The sequence below is a fragment of the Scyliorhinus canicula genome, chromosome 14 (genome assembly GCF_902713615.1).
Source record: "Scyliorhinus canicula chromosome 14, sScyCan1.1, whole genome shotgun sequence".
In the NCBI taxonomy this organism is placed as follows: Eukaryota; Metazoa; Chordata; class Chondrichthyes; order Carcharhiniformes; family Scyliorhinidae; genus Scyliorhinus; species Scyliorhinus canicula.
The window spans coordinates 76,468,502-76,492,937 of record NC_052159.1 but is presented as its reverse complement, the minus strand read 5'-3'; the positions used below and the strand labels follow the sequence as shown (position 1 = coordinate 76,492,937).

At 46.6% G+C, this 24,436-nt stretch overlaps 1 protein-coding gene across 4 annotated transcripts in view; it reads left to right on the top strand.

Annotated features, from left to right (window-relative positions):
* The window catches only part of gab2 (GRB2-associated binding protein 2), a 437,888-nt gene that overhangs the window by 262,479 nt on the left and 150,973 nt on the right, over positions 1-24,436 (top strand). For 3 of the 4 annotated variants that reach the window (XM_038818920.1, XM_038818921.1, XM_038818922.1), the window contains one exon: positions 21,792-22,092. In XM_038818920.1, the coding sequence (XP_038674848.1) occupies positions 21,792-22,092 (301 nt within the window). Of the gene's footprint in view, positions 1-21,791; positions 22,093-24,436 lie in introns of those variants that run through there. The other variant, XM_038818923.1, reaches the window with a different exon arrangement.

Sequence of the window (24,436 nt, the reverse complement as noted above, 5' to 3'; positions counted from 1 at the left end):
TCAGTGGTACAGTTTTTGTTTATGAAAACTCGGCAAATATCTTTGCCAAACAACAGGGTCACCTAAGTGCTGTAGTGGGCATCACAAGCAAAAGGAATGCAAAATAAAAAAAGCAGGAGCTACTCAAGACCAATGACGTAGTTAGTCTGGTGGATAAACTCGGTGCAGGGATTAACCATGCGATCGCAGTAGTATTATCACCAAATGCTCATAACACCAATAATAAGCTCAAAGGACATTCATCGATGTCTGTCTAAGAATTTGCCAATGATACATACCTGTTAGGAAAACAACAATAGTTTAAGTTATTTATATTTGCATTGGTAAACATTAGAAATAAGGTATAGTTTTAAATGGGTTTAAATAAATGTGCTGTGCCTGGAACAGTAAAACCTATAGTTAGGTTCATTCTGGAGAAAGGCGCTTTTATGTGTGGGGGTTGGTTGAGTTCCAATTGTGCCCCTATTATGCTTGGAGAGGGCTGCGTGCGGCATGAAGAATAAATAAAAGGCAGAAGTTTCAAAGTTTAGTTTTAGCTGAATTTGTGGGCTGCTGGAGACAGGACACTGGGGAGTGAACAGCTCTTGGATTTCTCAGGGGAAACTGGACACGACAAGGGAGCTACAAGGATACAAGATTCCTAAGAAACAAGATTTAATCCAGATAACATGAAATTGGGACAGAAAGGATGTTTAAAACGCCTGAAGTTAAGCGAATAGAGACCAAGGTATTGCTCAGAAGAATTCAAGAAAAAGTAAACATAGGGGCTGGGATTCTCCCTTCCGGGGACTGTCGGGAAAACTGGCGCCAATGACTCCGGCGTCAACTGGCCCCCAAGGTGAGGAATTCTCACCTGTCTCAGGGGCTAGATGGACGCCGGAGGGGTTGGCGCCGATCCAGCCAGCGCCAAAGGGGCTGCGCGAGTTTGCACATGCGTGGAACGGGCGTTGTGATCTCACGAATGCGCGGAACAGCCGGCGTGGTTCCACGCATACGCAGACCGTCCGTCGTATTTTGGCACATGCGCAGGGGGTTCTCTTCTCTGCGCCGGCCATGGTGGAGCCCTACAGGGGCCGCGCCGAAGGAAGAAGTGCCCCCCACAGATCGGTGGGCCCTGATCACAGGCCAAGCCACCATGGGGGCCCCCCCGGGGATGGATTCCCCTGCGCCCCACCGAGGACCGCCCACTCGACTTACCTGCCAGGACCCACTGTGTGGGACCATGCGTAACCCACGCCAGCGGGACTGGCCAAAAATGGATGGCTGCTCAGCCCATCGGGGCCCGGAGAATTGGCGGGGTGGAGCCGCTGCCAACGGCCCCCGACTGGCTTGGCGTGAGTCCCAACCCGCCCGAAAAACGGCGCCAGAGAATATGACAGCCGGCATCGGGGCGACGGGGTGGGATTCGCGCCGCCTCCCGGGGATTCTCCGACAATCCGCCCCACGTACTGAGTAAAAGAGACAATTGCAGTAACTAGATTTAAAGTGGGACAGCAGACTTCAGAAGTAGATGAAATGTCTGATGCCATTGTAATACAGGGCGTGATTGTATAACGTTTGCTTTATTCTCTCTTCCAGTGTCATTCCCTGAAAGGCTGTTGGCAATCATGGATTTCTTTGATTGGTCCATGGTTATGCCTGACATGGTACTGCAGTAGTTTGACTTGCCTTCTTCAGATGGCTGACCCACTCATACTGCTTGCAGTCGGCATACCAAAAGGAGTTATGGGTTGATGATCAACCCATTTAGCCACATTATGAATGCACCTTCCATGGCCAACAAGTCTTGGCAGAGACATGAACCTGGAGCTTCTGGCCCAGATATGGATGCAATTACTGAGCCCCAAGACCTTCCCTGGCTTGTATTAAATAATTAGGAAAAATCACGTTTTTACACTGAATGTTCATTATGTGTGTGTCATTCTTTTCCTCCCTTTTATCCACTCACCTAAGTTTCCCTACTACTGTGAGGCAAGATGTGGGTTTCATCCTTTTTGCTATTCAATACCACTCCATAGATTAACTTAACACTCCCTATGTACGTTCATAGAAATGACTCAGAACAAATGCAGCCATTCTCACTGTTCGAAGACGCGAGAGAATGAATGTAGCATTGTAGAGGCTCTAATTCTTTTCTGATTGGTCAGTGCTAATTATATAGTATTATCATTCATGTGGTTAGCATGAATGACTGATTGCAAAGAACCAGAAATTCGCCAGAAGATATCACAGCAATTTCACTTCCAGTACTTTCAAGAAAAAAGTATTAAAATGTTTGTGCTATAAACCCGCTTACTTGGCAGTATTATTAAACTAATTTGGCAGGGGAATGGGAACCGGATTTGTAGTCCAGCAACTAAGGAAGCCGATATTCAGGATGCCAAAGCGTGTAGTGACGCAGTGGGGAAGGTAACACTGACAAAGGAGAGTACTTGAAATGAACGGAGATGGGTTGAAGTGTGTATACTTCAACGCAAGAAGCATCAGGAATAAGGTGGGTGAACTTAAGGCATGGATCGGTACTTGGGACTACGACGTGGTGGCCATCACGGAAACTTGGATAGAAGAGGGGCAGAAATGGTTGTTGGAGGTCCCTGGTTATAGATGTTTCAACAAGATTAGGGAGGATGGTAAAAGAGGTGGGGGTGGGAGATGGCATTGTTAATTAGAGATAGTATAACAGCTGCAGAAAGGCAGTTTGAGGAGGATCTGCCTACTGAGGTAGTATGGGTTGAAGTCAGAAATGGGAAAGGAGCAGTCACCTTGTTGGGAGTTTTCTATAGGCCCCCCAATAGCAGCAGAGATGTGGAGGAACAGATTGGGAAACATATTTTGGAAAGGGTAGTAGTCATGGGTGACTTCAACTTCCCAAACATTGAGTGGAAACTCTTTAGATCAAATAGTTTGGATGGGGTGGTGTTTGTGCAGTGTGTCCAGGAAGCTTTTCTAACATAGTATGTGATTGTCCGACCAGAGGGGGGCCATATTGGATTTGGTACTTGGTAATGAACCAGGGCAGGTGATAGATTTGTTAGTGGGGGAGCATTTTGGAGGTAGTGACCACAATTCTGTGACTTTCACTTTAGTAATGGAGAGGGATAGGTGCGTGCAACAGGGCAAGGTTTACAATTGGGGGAAGGGTAAATACAATACTGTCAGACAAGAATTGAAGTGCATAAGTTGGGAACATAGGCTGTCAGGGAAGGACACAAGTGAAATGTGGAACTTGTTCAAGGAACAGGTACTGCGTGTCTTTGATATGTATGTCCCTGTCAGGCAGGGAAGAGATGGTCGAGTGAGGGAACCATGGTTGACAAGAGAAGTTGAATGTCTTGTTGAGAGGAAGAAGGAGACTTATGTAAGGCTGAGGAAACAAGGTTCAGACAGGGCACTGGCGGGATACAAGATAGCCAGGAGGGAACTGAAGAAAGGGATTAGGAGAGCTAAGAGAGGGCATGAAAAACCTTTGGCGGGTAGGATCAAGGAAAACCCCAAGGCCTTTTACACATATGTGAGAAATATGAGAATGACTAGAGCGAGGGTAGGTCCGATCAAGGACAGTAGTGGGAGATTGTGTATTGAGTCTGAAGAGATAGGAGAGGTCTTGAACAAGCACTTTTCTTCAGTATTTACAAACGAGAGGGGCCATATTGTTGGAGAGGACAGTGTGAAACAGGCTGGTAAGCTCAAGGAGATACTTGTTAGGAAGGAAGATGTGTTGGGCGTTTTGAAAAACTTGAGGCTAGACAAGTCCCCCGGGCCTGACGGGATATATCCAAGAATTCTATGGGAAGCAAGAAATGAAATTGCAGAGCCGTTGGCAATGATCTTTTCGTCCTCGCTGTCAACAGGGGTGGTACCAGGGGATTGGAGAGTGGCGAATGTTTTGCCCCTGTTCAAAAAAGGGAATAGGGATAACCCTGGGAATTACAGGCCAGTTAGTCTTACTTCGGTGGTAGGCAAAGTAATGGAAAGGGTACTGAGGGATAGGATTTCTGAGCATCTGGAAAGACACTGCTTGATTAGGGATAGTCAGCACGGATTTGTGAGGGGTAGGTCTTGCCTTACAAGTCTTATTGACTTCTTTGAGGAGGTAACCAAGCATGTGGATGAAGGTAAAGCAGTGGATGTAGTGTACATGGATTTTAGTAAGGCATTTGATAAGGTTCCCCATGGTAGGCTTATGCAGAAAGTAAGGAGGCATGGGATAGTGGGTAATTTGGCCAGTTGGATAAAGAACTGGCTAACCGATAGAAGACAGAGAGTGGTGGTGGATGGCAAATATTCAGCCTGGAGCCCAGTTATCAGTGGCGTACCGCAGGGATCAGTTCTGGGTCCTCTGCTGTTTGTGATTTTCATTAACGACTTGGATGAGGGAGTTGAAGGGTGGGTCAGTAAATTTGCAGATGATACAAAGATTGGTGGAGTTGTAGATAGTGAGGAGGGCTGTTGTCGGCTGCAAAGAGACATAGATAGGATGCGGAGCTGGGCTGAGAAGTGGCAGATGGAGTTTAACCCTGACAAGTGTGAGGTTGTCCATTCTGGAAGGACAAATATGAATGCGGAATAAAGGGTTAACGGTAGGGTTCTTGGCAATGTAGAGGAGCAGAGAGATCTTGGGATCTATGTTCATAGATCTTTGAAAGTTGCCACTCAAGTGGATAGAGCTGTGAAGAAGGCCTATGGTGTGCTAGCGTTCATTAGCAGAGGGATTGAATTTAAGAGCCGTGAGGTGGTGATGCAGCTGTACAAAACCTTGGTCAGGCCACATTTGGAGTACTGTGTGCAGTTCTGGTCACCTCATTTTAGGAAGGATGTGGAAGCTTTGGAAAAGGTGCAAAGGAGATTTACCAGGATGTTGCCTGGAATGGGGAGTAGGTCTTACAAGGAAAGGTTGAGGGTGCTAGTCCTTTTCTCATTAGAACGGAGAAGGATGAGGGGCGACTTGATAGAGGTTTATAAGATGATCAGGGGAATAGATAGAGTAGACAGTCAGAGACTTTTTCCTCGGGTGGAACAAACCATTACAAGGGGACATAAATTTAAGGTAAATGGTGGAAGATATAGGGGGGATGTCAGAGGTAGGTTCTTTACCCAGAAAGTAGTGGGGGCATGAAATGCACTGCCTGTGAAAGTAGTTGAGTTGGAAACGTTAGGGACCTTCAACCGGCTATTGGATAGGTACATGGATTAGGGTAGAATAATGGAGTGTAGATTAATTTGTTCTTAAGGGCAGCACGGTAGAATTGTGGATAGCACAATTGCTTCACAGCTCCAGGGTCCCAGGTTCGATTTCGGCTTGGGTCACTGTCTGTGCGGAGTCTGCACATCCTCCCCGTGTGCGGGTGGGTTTCCTCCGGGTACTCCGGTTTCCTCCCACAGTCCAAAGATGTGCAAGTTAGGTGGATTGGCCATGATAAATTGCCCTTAGTGTTCAAAATTCTATGATCAATGATTAACCTAGGACAAAAGTTCGGCACAACATTGTGGGCCGAAGGGCCTGTTCAGTGCTGTATTTCTCTATCTATCTATCTGTCTATCTACTTGCCTACATAATGTATAAGTGCTCTTTCCATTACTCACCCTACCTATCACTTTTTCCCTCCAGGATGAATGTTACAAGTAATCCACTTGGCACTGGCACTTTAGCTCTTTTACTCAAGATAAATTGCATCTGTCAATATCCCCCTTGCTGCAGTTGGTTCCATTATTTGTAGATAGATCCACCGGTTAATTTTTCCTCCCTACCCAATTTAGTGGGTTGGTTGTAAAACCTTTTCAGCAGCAGCTAAAACCATAACCACCATCTAGAAGAACAACAGTAGCAGGTGCATCTGAGCATACCACTTCCAAGTTGCCCAGCAAGATGCACACCATTCTGATTTTGACATATCAGACCTTTTGGTTATTTTTGCTGCAGTGCAATCCTGAAACTTCCTACCTTACAACGTTGTGGAATCACCTACCCTACACGGACTGCAGCGTTTTTGTAGAAGACCCACCATCAAGGGCATCTTAAGGATGGACAATAAATTTCAGCCAGTCCAGTGACGCCCAGATCCTCAAACCGAATATGTTTTAACAACTGACCAAAATACCATTTAATGGGGGTAGTTGAATCAGAATGGCAATCATTTTAAACCCGGTTCCAAAGAATGGGACTCCTGCACTCAACTGTTAAATCTATAGAAGCAAATAGAAAAACCTTTGTGTCTCCATAAAGGAGGTATCTGCACCCTTACACATTCATATCCTGGATGTATTTGGTAAGCATTCACAATTAAATATTTAACTTACCAAAGGTTTGATTTGAAACCCTGAAACACATTTGTTTTGAAAAGATTTTCCCAAGCGATTAGAAAGCTTATTACGTGCATATCAGTTTATTTAGTGCTGAGATCATTGATTTTGTCTCCAAAATCCAGCCATATGCATTGTTGTAATATTTTTAGGGAATGGATTTATGAAAGCACGCTAATATAAATTTGCTTAGTTTATTATAGATTTAACAAAGCGTTGAAGGCAGTCGATAAACTGCAGCTGTAATAGATTCTGCGTTTTGATGATGGATAATAGATTGATGAGGGAATTAATGTCTGCTGTGAGTGTCTGCTATTGTATTGTGTTGGATTCCGAGTTGTTGCGTCTGTCCTGTTGGCTATTATTGACCTGATCATCTTATCTTCAAACAAGCAGCAAATATTTGATCACTAGTTGCACTGATACACTTGAGCAGAAAACAATATCAGAAATGATATGGCAATGGCTTCGCCAGCTGTATGTTTTCCAGTGTGTTCCTTGAACAATCAGATGCTGATTTATACAATGATACCATTTTATTGGTGGGGGAGGGGAGAATCCCATTTACTACTTCAGCTGCAAATGATCTCACAGATGGGTCAGCTGAGTTTGCCTGTCAGACTGTACTCAGGCTGAATCCATCATCACAATAGTGCAAAGCAAGTGGCTCATCTGCTTTATCACTTCAAAAAGATTGCTTTCATAATTTATGATTCTTTAAAAAGTGAATCCTTTGCAATTGGAATTCTGTGCATTTGAGTCCTTTCAAAGTTTTATAACAATTTCCAATGTTGAATTAATGTACTGCATTCATTAGTGTGGCACTTCCTGTTCACCACAATGCTAACAGTAGTGTGTAAAAACAGAGGGCGAAATTCTCCGCCCCCCACGACGGGTGGGAGAATAGCGGGAGGGCCTTCCCGACATTTTTGCCGCCCTCCCGCTATTCTCCCGCCCCCCCCGCCGAAGTCCCGACCCGAATCGCTGCCGCCGTTTTTTTACGGCCGGCAGCGATTCTCAGCTGTTAGATGGGCCGAAGTCCCAGCCCTTTCCGCCGTTTTTACGAACGGCAAACACACCTGGTCTTGCCGTTCGTAAAACCGGCGTCACAAACTCGCTATTAATAACCATGGCACCGATTGGCACGGCCGTACCACGGCCGTGCCAAGGGTGCCATGGGCCCGCGATCGGTGGGCACCGATCGCGGGCAGCGGGCCCGATGCCCGCGCACTACTTGTCCTTCCGCCGCCCCGCAGTATCCATTCGCGGGGCGGCTGAGGGGCAACCCGGCCCGCGCATGCGCGGGTTTCGCGCAAAAACGCGATGACGTCACCGGCGCATGCGCGGGTTTGAGTCTTCCAAACTGCGCATGCGCGGCTGACGTCATATGACGCGTCAGCCGGCGCTAACTCCGGCAAGCGGGCTTAACGATTTTCGTTAAGCCCGTCTTGCCGGAGCCTACGGCGTCGGGCTGCTAGCCCCGACCGGGGACCAGAATCGGTCCCCCGTCGGGAAGGGGCGCGCTGCCGTAAAACCCGCCCGGGTTTTACGGCAGCTTTTTGATTTCTCCCGTTTTGGGAGAATCGCGCCCAGAATTTGGGTGTGCAGGCAGATCTAACCTATCTGTACACCCAAAAATTAAACCATCCCCCTCCTCCTCTCCCAGCCCCGAGTGGTTTGGAACCAGAAAATGCAATTCACACTTCAGATGTCAGCAGTTCAGGTTCCAAAGTGGAGAGCTGTTACATCTTTGCTGAATTTGATTTGCCTATTTTGGGATATCAGAACAAAGGTATTAATGCATTCTAAAATTTGCAAAGCAATTTTTTATGAATGAATTGTGAAATTATCACAGACACAGGGTGGTATTTGATGGAGGCAATGGGAGTCTCGTCCAAAAGCTGGAGCCAGTGAGATCCCCATGTCGTAGCCTGGCAGAGGTGGGCTTTTCCTGAGATAAAGGGTATGGGACATGGAAGTCCCACCCCTGAACTGCTGACCAATCAGGGGTCAGCAGCTCTTCATTGCTCAGCAGTGCCAATGGGTGGGTGGTGATTTTTATGAAGGGGGGGGGGCAATTGAAGGCAAGGGGTGGTTCTCAGCAATGTCAGGTCCCTCAAACAGATACTGCGTGCCTGACCACAAGGAATGCCCTGGGAGCCTGCAAGCAAACACACCAAGATTTGCTTTTCAGACTCAAAATATGGCAAATCTGCCGCCTGCCATTGGGTGAATACCAGCAACAGTGGGATGAGAACCTTAAGTAAGTATTAATTGTCCAACCCAAACCCCTTAATTGGCAGCAGAGTGAGAATGCCGTCCATCAGCCTTCCCACCATGAACTTAATAGGGTCAGTGGTGAGAAGGTACCATGGGTTGCCTGGCCACTAAACACTCACGGGGGTGGGCATTCAATTCCACCCATAGTGTTGCAAAGGCATCAGCTGTCTGCTACTATCACAAGTAGAACTGCATTTTCGATTGCCCAACCCAAAATTAACACAAGCAATCCACTCATTGTTGGCTTTGTGAAGAGACATTCAGTAAGGAAATTAAATGGAGAAAAATGCTGAAGTTTGTCTCAGAATTTGATAAATCTGTTTTAAAAAATTGATGTTGGAGCAACAGTTTATTTAAAACGAATAGAATGGCCCTAAAACGTTGCAGCAATAGTCTCAACTTCAATCTGGACCGGGACTCAGGCAAGTGGGGAGTGGATTGCTAAGGCCCATCCCCACCACCACAACCAGTCCCTGTCTCAGCATTGTGAGGCATAAGTGGTGTTACAAGTCAGCTGCCCACTTGAGACAAATGTGGCAACTCACAATGGACTTGGGCTGGTTTACAGGCAGCAGGAGGTCACCAGTCAGCACTCACCATGCCTGTAAATCTCTGGATTGGGTTTTCAGGGGGGTGCTGGAAACAAGATGGGGGAAAGCCCAGGGAAGGGGTGTCCTAAACTTTCCTCATGATGCCTTGGGAAGTTTACAACTGCCTTTTCTCGTTCTGGATTTTCTTCAACTGCCTTCACCAGGTCCAAGAGCCATAACGACTTTCCTACTCAGGCCAAAGTTAAAATTGCAGTTGGGGCCTGCGATGGTGTCATTGGATCCTGATTTGCATAGTTAAAGAAGGACCCTACTGACCTCGGGCAGGGGCCCCTTCTGCCAGCTCAGAAGAGCAACTTAAAACTGGCATTAGAGTCTTTAACGGAATATTTTTGCACAAATCAGCTGGTTGATTTTCACTTCCTGCCAGTTTTCCCCTGGATGAGTTCAGATAAATCACAACAATTGAATCTAATTCAGTTTTGATCATGCACTGGCATGATAAGGCTTGCTTTCTTTGAAAATTAAAGGATTGCTCTTCCTTCATCACACTATATATTTGGAACAATTCCCATATTATATACATTTTTATTCAGTGATGAAATAAATTCAATTGCCACATTCTCCATTTTTTCTACTCTTGATTCAAACATGCACAAAGACACTAGTCATCTGCAAGAATGGGAACAGAACAGTTATTGTCACAGCAACTTTGAAGCTCCTTTCATCTGTGTTTTATCTTTATCTCTGCCTTCTTCATTGCATCCTTCAACTAAGGGCAACTGTCAACAGCTCAAAGTCCTTCGGGGATGCCAGCTTCAGTAGTTATTAACATTTAAAAAGACACACAAGATTTCTTATGACAGAAACTTGATGTCCCTCCAGCATTTCCTTGCAGCCAGTACTGGACTTATGAAAAGTAAAGATGAAAATATGACTAGCATACTATTAATGACTTACACTTGCCGTGATGAGAATATGCAGACCGATAAAATGAAGATGATTGGAATCAAAGGAACTCTGATTGTAATTGTTTCAATTCAATTACAGAAATGAGATTTTAAGGGACTTCCGGTGACGGCAGGCAGGAGGCAGCCGCACACTGGAGGGCTCCCATTCGGGAACGGGATTTTCAGGGTCTTTAACGCCCGGTCCCAGGGGCAACGGAGGCTGCCAAAGCAGTAAGAAGGCACATAGAACATAAAACAGTACAGCACAGAACAGGCCCTTCGGCCCTCGATGTTGTGCCGAGCAATGATCACCCTACTCAAACCCACGTATCCACCCTATACCCGTAACCCAACAACCCCCCCCCCTTAACCTTACTTTTCAGGACACTATGGGCAATTTAGCATGGCCAATCCACCTAACCCGCACATCTTTGGACTGTGGAGGGAAACCGGAGCACCCGGAGGAAACCCACGCAGACACGGGGAGGACGTGCAGACTCCGCACAGACAGTGACCCAGCCGGGAATCGAACCTGGGACCCTGGAGCTGTGAAGCATTTATGCTAACCACCATGCTACCGTGCTGCCATAAGCACAGTGAGGTGAAATGTCCAAGTTGGGGAAAAAAATGGCCGTGAAAAAAGTGGTTAATGAAAGTCCGCCGGGGAAAGGAAAGGTCAGCACGGGGACTGCAAGGAAAGCAGAGGCTGGGGCACCAAGGGAGGCCGCATTGCTCACGGCAGAAGAAATGACCAAGGTGATGGCTGTGGAACTTGAAAAACAGTTGAGAAAGCACATGGAAGCGATGGAGAAGGAGATGGGGCAGTATTAAAAGTGCTGGTGGAGGAGGTGATTGTCCCGGTGAGCCGGCGGTATCGAGCGCAGTGGTGGAGGTGTGGGAGCAGGTGTGGGAGCAAGGTGAGACACTGAAGGAAGTGGAAGAGGCATTATCGCAGCACAGTGATCAACTCACTTCGATGGGGAAGGGGTTGCTGAGGGTGATAGAGACCAACAAGAGTCTATGAGCCATAATGGAAGACCTGGAAAACAGATCCAGGCGACAGAATCTGAGGATTGTGGGTCTGCCCGAAGGCGTGGAAGGCCCGAGGCCGACAGAGTATTTTGCCACGCTGTTGGCAAAGCTATTGGGGGAGGGGGACGATCCCTCCCAATATGAACTGGATCAGGCTCATTGGTCGTGGAGGCCTATACCAAAGGCGAGTGAGCCGCCAAGAGTAGTGACTCTGTGTTTCCGTAGGTACAGCGTGAAGGAGAAGGTCCTGTGCTGGGCAAAGCAGAAGCGGGAGGTGCAGTGGGCTGGAGTGGTATACGCATATACCAGGTCTTTACGGTGGAGCTGGCGAGGAGGCGGGCTGCCTTCAGCCGGGTGAAGAAGGCACTATACATCAGTAAGGTGCAGTGCGGCATAGTATATCCAGCTAAGTTGAGGGTGACCTACAAATCCAAGGACTTTTATTTTGGGACAGCAGAAGCAGCGGAGGAGTTTGCGAAGGCAGAAGGACTGTGACAGAATTAAGAAATGGACGTGTACCGATGTAGCCTCATGTAGCTTTAGCTTTTCACTGCGTGTTGGTGTATGTATTAAATGAGTCAACGTTGTATATATTTGGACAAGTGAAGAGATGGGACTTTCATTTGCAATGATGGGTCTTTGGGGCTTGGGTGTGTATGCAGGGGTTGTGTGCTAAAGGGGATTTCATGGTTTTCCTGGGACCGGGCAAGGGGGAACGAGACCCAGGCTGGGGTCTCCACGCTGGCCGGTTAAAGCCGGCCAGTGAACAGGAGCGAGGTGCGGGGAGGGGCTGCGGCCATCGGAGCCTGGCAGAAAAGGTTTCGGTGAATCTAGCTGGGGTGAAAAGTTGGGGGAAGGAACCGAGGTTGGGGGGAGGTGTTTACAAGAGGAAGTGGAGGGGAGGAATCTGGGAGGGGGGGGGGGTGTCTACAATTCATGGGTGTCATTCACGGTACTCTTTTGGGGATTGGATGGCATTGAATATTAGGGGGAGGAGTTGGGAGTGGACTCTATATGTCAATGGTGACCATATGCGATTCCTTTTTCTTCTTTCCTTTTTTTTCTTTTTCTCACCTTGGGAGGGTTTGTTTTATTTGATGCTTATATTGTCAGGTGGGCCGTTGTTTGGGACGGTGGGAGGATGGGATCGTTGTTGTTGATAAGGGGATTGACATTGTATTTGTTACCTTTACTGTTTGTTGGTGGGGTGTAAATTCTGAAGAAAATGTGAAAATGGAGAATAAAAATGTTTTTTTTAAAAACAAAAGGAGATTTTAAATGTATTTAATATCGCATCACTTCACAAATAAAGGCGTTTTCAATCTAAGCTTCTCACACCTGGTAGGACATTGAAGAACTTGTATGGCGTGATCTACCTGCTGCATCCTGCCGGCCCCGGGACGCGACACAGCCAGTAGATCCTGGGATGGGCCTCCCCCAGGATTCCTGATGGCCATTATGCCTCATGAGATCTAACCAGATTGTGCGAGACGTCACAATCCGACTCTTGCCCACAATGGGCACCTGGACGGCTTTAGAGAATGAGGAATTGAGAATTATGCTGAATATTTTGCAATCATCAATGAACATCCCCACATCTGACCTTATGTTGGAAGAAAGGGCATTGATGAAGCAGCTGAATGGTAGAACAGAACCCATATGCAGAAGAGCTGCTTGGATTTCTGGCCGATCCCACTTTTGCTGGCAGGGGGAAGGGGTGGGGCATGAATTTTACAGGCGGGAAACCTGAACTCAGTAGAACCATTTGAAATTAGTGCTGTGTGCATACAGGCTTGTTCTCCCTGTTACAGGGCAGTGTGGAAATCTCAAATTTATGGAGGAGGCATAAACCCTCTTGGAAGATCGAATCAGGTATGTTTAAGTATCCTGATCTGAAGTTAGTTAAATTGACAGCCCTTTAAAAATGAGAAGAAATACAGGCTGTAGCTTTTAGTTGGCGTAAAAGGAGTGTATACATTGACAGACCATCTGGTATAGCTTAGAAAAACTGTTAGCCATCAGTTCTTACATTTTCAATAAACCTCTTTGTTGACATTTCCCAAGAGTTGTTATTACAGCTGAACCCATTATAAATGCTTGGCTGAAGCTCCAAAATCACTTATCTCAGCAGGGAGACTGAGTTCACATTTTGATTGACAGTTTTAAAAGACTATTAAGGGATTAGCTGTCTTTTTGGTTAGTGAATAGATGATTATTTTTACACCAGATTAACTATTTTAGGGGATTTTTTTCATAGTTTTCATCTACACATGGCACCCGAGGTCTGCCCACAGTGGGAACTGGGTGAGAAGCTATGTGGGGGTGCGTAAGTGAGAGGATTGTGAGGGAGAGCCCTTTTATGCAACTGGACCAAAAACTCAGAGAAGCAAGACAGGCCTTTTAACCAGCCTACGTCTGCACTCGCTCTCCTCTGTGGCCACCTCCTATTTGCCTCAAGGGCCAACCATTCTCTTGAACTACTGTAGCAGGTTCATACAACTATCAAAGAACAGTGAAGAGTCATATTGGTGTGGAATTAGAGTCACACAAGAGCCAGTCTGCATAAGAAGGGCAGGTTTCCCTCACAGAATCCTGATTTTCATTTAATAATGAGGCTTCCACAGGAGGCTGATGGGAACCTTATCCACTGCCAAAGCCAGAAATATAATAAAGGGAAATGTGCCAAAATGGAGGGGGGAATAGAATTGCACCATTTTAACTGCATCCATCCCGCCAAGTGACACATCAACTCTTGGCATGATCAAGGAAAACCAAAAGTTTGTTTTTAGTATCTTAAAGTGCCAATAACTATTGGAGAGTTCTGCCTGTATTATAATTTTATTTATCAGTAAAGAGTGTGCATGAACAGCTAGTATCAATTTACTGCAGTTCAGAATGGAAGCATGCTTTTCACACAGTAAAAAAAATCTTATTGTACTAACATGTTTGAGCTTTGAGTTCTTCATTACAGCAATTAAGGTGATTGAATCTGGTGATTAGTGTAATAGCCACTTTAATATATCAAATATAATCTCACATGTAATCCTCTTAATTCCCTCTGCAACTAATGGATCTGATCTGATTTACGTTAGTATAATTTTAGCTGTTCATCAATGACAAAGTATTATTTTATTTGACTCAGTTAATTTCTTGCGCCTGAAATTACACCCAGGCATCACATGCGACATAATACCACCCTTCTTAAAAAGAATTAACAGCATATGACAAATATTGACTTTCCTGCCGTTTTGGTGCTTCAGCAGGGGATGTCGGTTTATGGTCACAATTCCACACGCAGCAAGTCTCAAAATTTGGATCTGCCACTGGTGATTTTCACCAACATCAGCTGAGTGTTTCACAACTTGTAAAAACAGGCTCTGTGATACTGCAATATTTTTACACATCCGAGGCGGGATTCTCCCTAATACGCATGATGGCCCGACGGCAGCATAAAAAACAGTGCAAACCACTCCGGCGTTGGACCGACCGGAAGTGGTGGAATTCTCCGCACTTACAGGGGCTAGGCCAGCGCGGAGGGGTTGGCGCCGCTCAGCCATCACCGAAGGGATTACGTAAGTTAGCGCATGCGCAGATCCGCCGGCGTGGTTCAGTGCATGCGCAGAGCGGCCGGCGTATGTGCAGGGGGATGTCTTCTCTGCGCCGGCCCCTGTAGGGTTCTGCCATGGCCGGCGTGGAGAAGACACCGCGCCGGCCATGGCGGAGACCTACAGGGGCCAGCGTGGAAGGAAGAAGTGCCCCCACAGCACAGGCCCGTCCGCAGATCGGTGGCCCCAATCGCGGGCCAGGCCACCGTTAGGGCCTCCCAGGGGTTGGATCCCTCCGTGCCCCCCCCCCCCCCCCCCCCCCCCGAGGACCGCACCAGCCAACTTACCTGCCAGGTCCTGCCGTGTGGAACCATGTCCAATCCACGCCAGCGGGACTGGCCAGAAACCGACGGCCACTTGGCCCATCAGGGCCCGGAGAATTGTCGGGGGGGGGGGGGCGCTGCCAACGGCCCCCGACTGGCGCAGTGTGAACCCCGCCCCCGCCCGAAAACCGGCGCCGGAGAATATGGCAGCCAGCATCGGAGCGGCGGGGCTGGATTCACGCTGCCCTCCCCGGGGATTCTCCAACCCGCAGGGGCTAGGAGAATCCCGGACCTTGAGACAGAGACCTGGCAAAGGTTGCTCACCTTTGTTAGGAGGGAGTAGGAAAGTGGATTTAAAAGCAAGCTCTTAAAAATACAATGATATCTAGTCACAATATGATGTTACTTGGAATTTTATTGCATTTACAGAAGATAAACAGACCATTCAACCCATTTATGCTCCACATGTGACTTCATCCAGTCCTATCTGCATATCTTCAGGCATCTATGCAATTTGTCTCATCTATTTCTTGTGGTAGCAAGTTCCAAATTCTAATTACTTACTGGGCACAGAAGTATCTCTTGGATACTTTATTGAATTTCTAATGACAAGCTGGCATTAGATTAGCTGTCTTTTTAGTGATTTGGCAGCTTTACATCTCAACTATTGTGCACACAAACATAACTGTTGGAAAATATATTTTTACTACTTCCTTTACTATTTGTGTGGTGCAACTATTTGTCTTTAATTTCTGTTCCTATTAACAACTCCTACTGGCTATTATTATAATAGTTAAACCACATGTGTGGTTACCTCTGAGCCACAATATTATCTATGTTTTCTTTTCACACATATATGTCCATGATTTTTGGCAATTGCAGGAAACATGTGGAAGTAGATCAATATAATATGTTCATTTGCTCCTCATATCTTCTATTTGCAGGGCTATCGGGAAAGAGCTGGAGAGTGGGAATAATTAGATGTTTAAAAAAGAAAAGGGGCAGCATGGTAGCATAGTGGTTAGCATCAATGCTTCACTGCTCCAGGGTCCCAGGTTCGATTCCCGGCTGGGTCACTGTCTGTGTGGAGTCTGCACGTCCTCCCCGTGTGTGCGTGGGTTTCCTCCGGGTTCTCCGGTTTCCTCCCACAGTCCAAAGATGTGCGGGGTTAGGTGGATTGGCCATGCTAAATTGCCCGTAGTGTCCTAAAAAGTAAGGTTAAGGGGGAGTTGTTGGGTTACGGGTATAGGGTAGATACGTGAGTTTGAGTAGGGTGATCATTGCTCGGCACAACATCGAGGGCTGAAGGGCCTGTTCTGTGCTGTACTGTTCTAAATTCTAAATTCCCATTATTAGCTCCATACAATAAAAGTTCCATTAATTAGTATTCTAATACTAAATTCAAAGTTAAAACTTTTTGATTACTTGGTGTTTTTTTTAATTCATTCTACAGAATAAGTGATAAACTACTGTAATTCCCCACTTGGTATAACTTAATTTATGAGTTAATTTGAACCTGGGGAGTAGCTTTCACAATCACTGGTGTACTTTATGCATTCAATCTAAGCTGTGGGAATTGTTACTGTTGCCAAGTAGGAGAGCATTGAAAGGTTTTGACATTTGATCTGTAAAAGTTTGTGTTTCAAACCTCCCATGAATGCCAGAGAATAAGAATGCATCATTCGCTGTGCCTCTGTAACTGCCGGAGGACGTAGGCACAAAGCAATTGGTCTGGATTTTCCAAATTTCCATCTAGCCTAGAAAGGTGATAATGAGTCGAAAATCCACTCTCTTCTCTCCTGATTTTTGTTTCTATTGAAATCAGTGACATGAAATCAGGAGCAATGTAACTTGAACTGTTGACTATCACCCAATTAAAAAAATATTTCACCAAGTCCAGATCATCTCACTACAATAGCAGGAGATGTACATTGGAAATTGGAAGGCCATGAGGAATTAGGACAGAAATACGTGGACTGTTCAGCGTACGATCAACCCCAGGAAACATGAATGATTTATTTCCCCACCCCTGCTAAATCTCAGAAGATACCGGGCGCGATTCTCCCAAAACGGGAGAAATCGTAAGGCTGGCGCCAAACCCGGGCGGGTTTGACGCCAGCGCGCCCCTTCCCGACCAGGAACCGATTCTGGTCCCCGGTCGGGGCTAGCAGCCCGACGCCGTAAGCTCCGGCATCACGGGCTTAACGAATTTCGTTAAGCCCGCTTGCCGGAGTTAGCGCCGGCTGATGCGTTATATGACGTCAGCCGCGCATGCGCGGATTGGAAGACTCCAACCCGCGCATGCGCGGATGACGTCATCGCGTATTTGCGCGAAACCCGCGCATGCGCGGGCCGGGATGCCCCTCAGCCGCCCCGCGAATGGATACTGCGGGGCGGCGGAAGGAGAAATAGTGCGCGGGCATCGGGCCCGCTGCCCGCGATCGGTGCCCACTGATCGCGGGCCCATGGCACCCTTGGCACGGCCGTGGTACTGCCGTGCCAATCAGTGCCATGGTTATAAAAAGCGAGTTGTTCCCGCCGTTTTTACGAACGGCCAGACCAGGTGTGTTTGCCGTTCGTAAAAACAGCGTAAAGGGCTGGGACTTCGGCCCATCTATCAGCTGTGAATCGCTGCCGCCGTTTTTTTTCGTGTCGGGAGTTGGGCGGGGGGGGGGGAGAATAGCGGGAGGGCGGGAAAAATGTCAGGAAGGCCCTCCCGCTATTCTCCGAACCGTTGTGGGGGGTGGAGAATCGCGCCCACCATGTCTTGCACTCATATCCTTCACATTAGAACACACTGATTTTCATTATTCCTTCCCCCTTCAAACAATTTAGAAAATTGAAAAGAAAAATGTAGTTAAATAAGCCCCCCTCCCCGTCTTCCATAATGAAGACTGACTCAGACACAGATCACTATGGGCATAAATGAGGCTGGAAATGTTCCTGCATCCAGCAAAAGTTTCATGCAGGTGCTAGAAAACATCATGGGCGCGATTCTTCCAAAACGGGAGAAATCGTAAGGCTGGCGTCAAACCCGGGCGGGTTTGACGCCAGCGCGCCCCTTCCCGACCGGGAACCGATTCTGGTCCCCGGTCGGGGCTAGCAGCCCGACCCCATAAGCTCCGGCATCACGGGCTTAACGAATTTCGTTAAGCCCGCTTGCCGGAGTTAGCGCCGGCTGACGCGTCATATGACGTCAGCCGCGCATGCGCGGATTGGAAGACTCCAACCCGCGCATGCGCGGATGACGTCATCGCGTATTTGCGCGAAACCCGCGCATGCGCGGGCCGGGATGCCCCTCAGCCGCCCCGCGAATGGATACTGCGGGGCGGCGGAAGGAGAAATAGTGCGCGAGCATCGGGCCCGCTGCCCGCGATCGGTGCCCACCGATCGCGGGCCCATGGCACCCTTGGCACGGCCGTGGTACTGCCGTGCCAATCGGTGCCATGGTTATAAAAGAGAGTTGTTCCCGCCGTTTTTACGAACGGCCAGACCAGGTGTGTTTGCCGTTCGAAAAAACAGCGTAAAGGGCTGGGACTTCGGCCCATCTATCAGCTGTGAATCGCTGCCGGCCGTAAAAAAACGGCGGCAGCGATTCGTGTCGGGAGTTGGGCGGGGGGGGGGGGGGGGAGAATAGCGGGAGGGTGGGAAAAATGTCGGGAAGGCCCTCCCGCTATTCTCCGACCCGTCGTGGGGGGCGGAGAATCGCGCCCCATGTATGAAGATGGAAATTGTAATCTCCTCCCATGTTTTTGCTGTGTTGGTCCATCTCTCTTTCTCTCTCTCTCTACCAACACTGTAGTCCTCAAAGCTATCTCTTGACTGAGCCAGTAGACTACGGGTTCAAATCCCACTCCAGAGACTTGAGCATAAAATCTAGGCTGGCAATGCTTTACAGCTAGGTGCTATCATGTCAGAGATGTCTCTTAACTGGCCAAAGTTAATCCTTCAGTCAACAACGCTAAAACAGAATATTTTGTCAATATTGCCTTACTGTTTCTGGGAGCTTTCTGTGCACAAATTAGCTGCTGTATTTCCTACATTATAACAGTGATTACACCTCAAAGGTAATGAATTGGCTGAAAAGCATTTCCGATGCCCTCAGCTTAGGAAATGAGCTGAATAAATTCAAGTCTTTCTTAGCGCCTTTAACAAAACAAAATATCCCAAAGTGTTTCCAGGACTCTAATAGTACAAAGATTGACACCAATTCAAAGAAGATATTAGGTTGGACAATTAAATGTGTGCCTGAAGAGGTAAGTTTTAAAGAGGGTTTAAAAGGAGGATATGGAGAGATGGGAATTCCAGAGCGTAGGGCCTAGATTGCTTCAGCTCCACAGCTGTCATATGGAGTTCCAACTATCAGTGTGTCCCATGTTCAATCCCATTCCCCATCTCAAATCCAAGAGATGGGGTGATTTAATGGAGCAGGCATCCATTCTATTGTAGGTGCCACTTGCGTAACTGCCCTTTGACAGGAATTTTAGTTTAACACCTTTCCCTGATCATGTACTTATATAGTCATGTAGATGGTCTCACACTCATGGAAACATATGAAGAAGCTAGAAAAATACCATATGATTATTCTTTAACCCTTTCCTATTTGTGCAATCATGCAGTTTAGATTGGGTATGTCTCCCTACCATCCTGCAAAAGCAACTTCCTCAAGGCATTGCCCCTTGCAAAATTAGCATTAGTCATTTGACTGATCGAGACATTTTGATATGATAGATTATCTCCTGGGATGGAAGTATCCAACACATGAAAGCTTCACACTGTGATTAACCTCTTTTCTGCAAGAATCAGCAATCTCTGATCCAGATATTCTCTGTAGGTTATTATGCAGCAGGCCCATTTCTGCCTCAATCACCTCAGTAGAAGTGAAGATATGTTACACAGAAGAGCTTGAGATTTTTATGACCTCTGTCTAATCTGAAGGAAGTACAATTAAACCTGGGTAAATTTCGGACTTTGTCAATCTTCACTTCCTTTGCTCTCTCATTTTACTTTAGCTCCCATAACCAGTGAGCTACAAATCTGAATTCCATGAACTGAAATATTGTTAAAGGTTGTGCAATTTTAAATAGAACTCAGTTGTGTCTATAGCTACTTTACATTTGAATATCTACAAATTTCTGTACCAATGTTCATTTGCTTGAAGCAACACATGTCCCCATGTCAGAAAGGCAAGTTTCCATCAATTGCATCTATTAGTGAGTGTTCATCACAATGCACCCTGGACTTGGCGCACAGACGCTGATGGTCAAATAAATCCTGCATTAATCATCTGTACCTGCCGTGATCAGAAGTCAGGGTACGCCTGGCCAGCATTGCTTCTCCTGCTGCCACTGTAATTACCTTGAATTTTGAATAATTGAAACCGAATTTAGTTAATTACAGCAGTGCAAAACACACCCCTGTGGCTTGAATTTGTATTCTAGGGTGTTCAGGGTTGAAAGTGTTAATGTGCGAGAATAGAGAAACAGTACCACCCACATGATTTAAGAGAGAAACACATGACTCGAGTCAGGAAGTAGAAAGCTCATGGCTTAGGCTGAGTAACACCTGTAATCTGGATATATGAATAATTTAGGGTGTGATCGGACCGAATTGGAATAGAGTTCCGTGATGAGTGTGTTTAGCCTGGCGTTTCCCAGTGGTCACAGCGCCGAGAATCGTCATGCTATCTATCAGGACTCTGTTTCAATTTGGGGCCTCAGCGGGGGTCAAGGCCACACATGGAGTTCTGGCAAGCGGAGCTCCTCAGTACAGGAAGAGATAGGGATGCCATTTATTAATGGCGTCCTGATGTCTCAAACCCTCGGTGCAACCTGCTGAACACCTCCCCCCAAAAGCCCCAACACACCTATAAGGAATCCACAGGGTCCCCACGCACCCCACCTCACACACGGAGGGCACCCCAAGGCCCGATGCCTTGTACAGGAAAATGCCAGCCTGGCACCTTGGCATTGTCAACTGTAAGGGGCACTGCCAGGATGCCAGGCTGGCTGTGCCATGTTGGCACCCAGAGTGCCAGTGTCAGGGTGCCCAGGTGACACCAGCAGCGCAGGGTGCCACCTGCCCAGAGAGCAAGCACCTAAAGGTCTCCAATCCACTGGGAGACCCCCACAAGTGCCGTTGCATCTGATCCCCATTTGTGGGGACCAGCACTGAACGACACCCGCCTGAGGTTTCCGAGGCGAAGACCTTCGATCAGGGTAGTGCATATCAGACTGAGACTAGCTGTCTCACTCTAACATGCAGTTGACAAAATAGTGATCCCGCCCACAATGGGCAGGATTCAGATTGTGACGTCTTGTGAGATCGCTTTAATGGTGAGCCGGGTAGATCCCAGAAGTGGGATCTCCCAGCATCTACTGGCCATGCAGCACCACCTTTCCGGCACAGTGCGGCCGGTAGATCGTGCTCTTACTGTTCAGACATATCAGAACGATGACCAAAAAGGGTCATCAACCAATCAGTGAAAGGCTGATTAGAAGAGGAAAACTCCCATTAAGAAAGCAAACCTCCCCAAAACCTTAAAACAACTATGGATTCCAAATTCACCCCGCTAGACCAATTTGGGAATTTGGAAGGGCCAGATCCAAGAGGCAATTGGACATTCAGGAGGAAGAGGCTTTTATGATTCAGATTGCATCCCAATTGGACAATAACTGAAAACTCTCTGGAATGTTTTGAACAAAATATAACTAGAAATTTAACTAGATTAGAGAAGCTGATGATGAAAATGAATGGAAATCATATTGCAATGTGTAACTCCTTAACGGTTCCTGTATCAAATTCATTTCTTAGACCTGGAAGAAGCGATGGTTCATTCTGCGAAGTGGACGGATGAGTGGAGACCCCGATGTCCTGGAATACTATAAAAATATCCATTCCAAAAAACCAATCCGTGTGATAGATCTTCACTTCTGTGAGCAAGTTGATGCAGGACTAACATTCAAAAAGAAGGAGTTTCAAGACAGCTTTGTGTTTGACATCAAGACAATTGACCGTACCTTTTATCTGGTGGCAGAGACTGAGGAAGAAATGAACAAGTGGGTCCGATCCATTTGCCAGATCTGTGGATTCAATCAATCTGATGAGAATGCAGGTAACAAAGTACACTACATCAAAATCTTTTGGCGTAACACTTCCTAGCTATATCACATTGCCTGTGTTTCCCATTTGACAGTTACATGTTTTCTTCTTGGTTTTTACACATCAGGCAGCAATAAATGCACCATAACATCAAAATGATTTACTTCAGTTGGAATACAGTTATGTTTCCAATATGTTCTAATTGGCAATTATTATAATGCTTAATTACTAAGTAATAATTCTGAGAGGCTTTCTGTTTCACTTAAAATGCACAAGAAAGATTTATCAACTGTAATGAGAAGAACCATCATGTCGGCTGGAAATCTAAACCTAAAACAAAACATGGTGCAGGCCTGAGAAGGAGACAGCATTTTATGCTGAAACCTTAAAGAGTGCATTTTCTCATTTTAGATGCCAATGAGGCAACATTTTCAGTTTTCTCTTAATGTTTTGGGAACTGGGTAATGCATTAGATTAATACTGGAATGTTGATATGAATCCAGACCCTTCACCCCAGTTTAAAGTAGGTATGGGAGAACAATTTTAAACGAGCATTGACTGGCACAAAAGCCTTATGTTAGAACTGAAAAAAAACTCTTTAACTTTCTGAATTTGAAGCTAAATCATGCTATTAATAGAGGACAAGGAGTTTTATTCTGCTGCCAAGTGTACTTTACCTGACCCTGAAGTGACTAACGGTTATATAGAGTGAAACAATTGGATAAAATATTTGATTCCAAGCATTGACTTCCTTTACTTTGGAATGAAGAATTCACCCAGGGTGCAATTCATCTGTCTTATGCCCTCTGAACAGTGCGTTTAGCCGGGTGGCACCAAGAAACATCAGGGTTTTCCTGCTAGCGAGGTTAGGGAGGCCCCCGGGCATCCCACCTCTCCTCTAACCTCCTCTGACTCAGGTCAGATACCTGGCAGTGCCAACATGGGAACTGGGCACCATGGCACTGCCAGCCTGGCACCCTGACAATGCCCTGGTAGTGCTAAGGTGCCTGGGTGCCAGAGGGAGAGCTAGGGTGCCACTCTGCCCTGTTCTTGACCATCGGAGGTCTCCAATGGCCTGGGAGACCCCCCCCCCCCCCCCCCCCCCCCCCCCACCCTCACCAAAGTGCTGTCACTGTTACATTTGTGTGCACCAGCTCTAAACGGCAACCTGGTGAGGTCTCGTAGGTATGGCCGTTGAGTCCCGGACACCAGGTGAATCCAGCTAGTGTATATTTAAATTACCCAATGAGAGCGAGATCCAGATTGCGACGTCTCGCGAGATCCCGTTGAATCTTGTGAGATGTTGCAAGTGTCTCAAATCTCACGCGAGGCCTCTCAGGAGATTCAACGGCCTGGTCCCGACACCAAGTTGGGCGCGACGAGGCTGCTGAATCACGTCCCTAATCTTTTTTGAACTTCATCAGTGACTTTCAATGGTCAGGTGCATTAGGAATGCAGTTATTTATCTGTTTTTCCAATGCTGTAGAAACTACTCAAATATACTGACAACAACAATGACTTGCATTTATATAAAGGAAAATACTGCAGATTCTGGAAATCTGAAATAAAACAGAAAATGCTGGAAATACCCAGCAGGTCTGACCGTATCTGTAGAGCGAGAAATAGAGTTAACATTTTGAATAGATTAATCAATTACCTTTAATGGAGTATAATATCTCAGGGCACTTCACAGGGGTATTATCAAACAAAACTTGACTGCAATTCACATAAGCAGGCACATGGACAGATGATTAAAACCTTCATCAAAGAGTTAGATTTTAAGAAGTGTCTTAAAGGAGGAGAGAGAAGTGGACAGGTGGAGAGGTTTGAAGAGGGAATGTCAGCGGTTCGGGTTTAGGCAGCTGAAAACTTGGCTGCTGACTGTAATGGGGTGAAAATAAATCAGAGGAAGCATAAATTGCCAGAAATGGAGAATGCAAAGGTCTCGGAGATTTGTGGGTCTGGAGGAGGTTACAGAGGTAGGATGGAGCCAGGCCTTGGAAGGGTTGGAACACTAGGATGAGAATTGAAATTCAAAGCATTGTTTGACCAGGGGCCAATGTAGATCAGAGAGGTGAATGGGACATGGTGCAAGTTTTAATATGGACAGCACCAATTTTAATGAGCTCAGGTTCTTGGAGGGAGGTAGATGGGAGGCCCAGCCAGCTGAAAGGTAGAATAGTAAGTGTATATTTAATAAGTATATATCTATTTAATAAATGGATTGATGGTGTTTCATGAAGCAGTCCTGAAATTTAAAATCTGCAGTAACCATTAAAAAGTCAGTTATTTGTTTCTCCTCAAACAACAATGTAACCCAAGGAGTTGTAAGGATATTTCCTGTTGTTCCTTGTTTA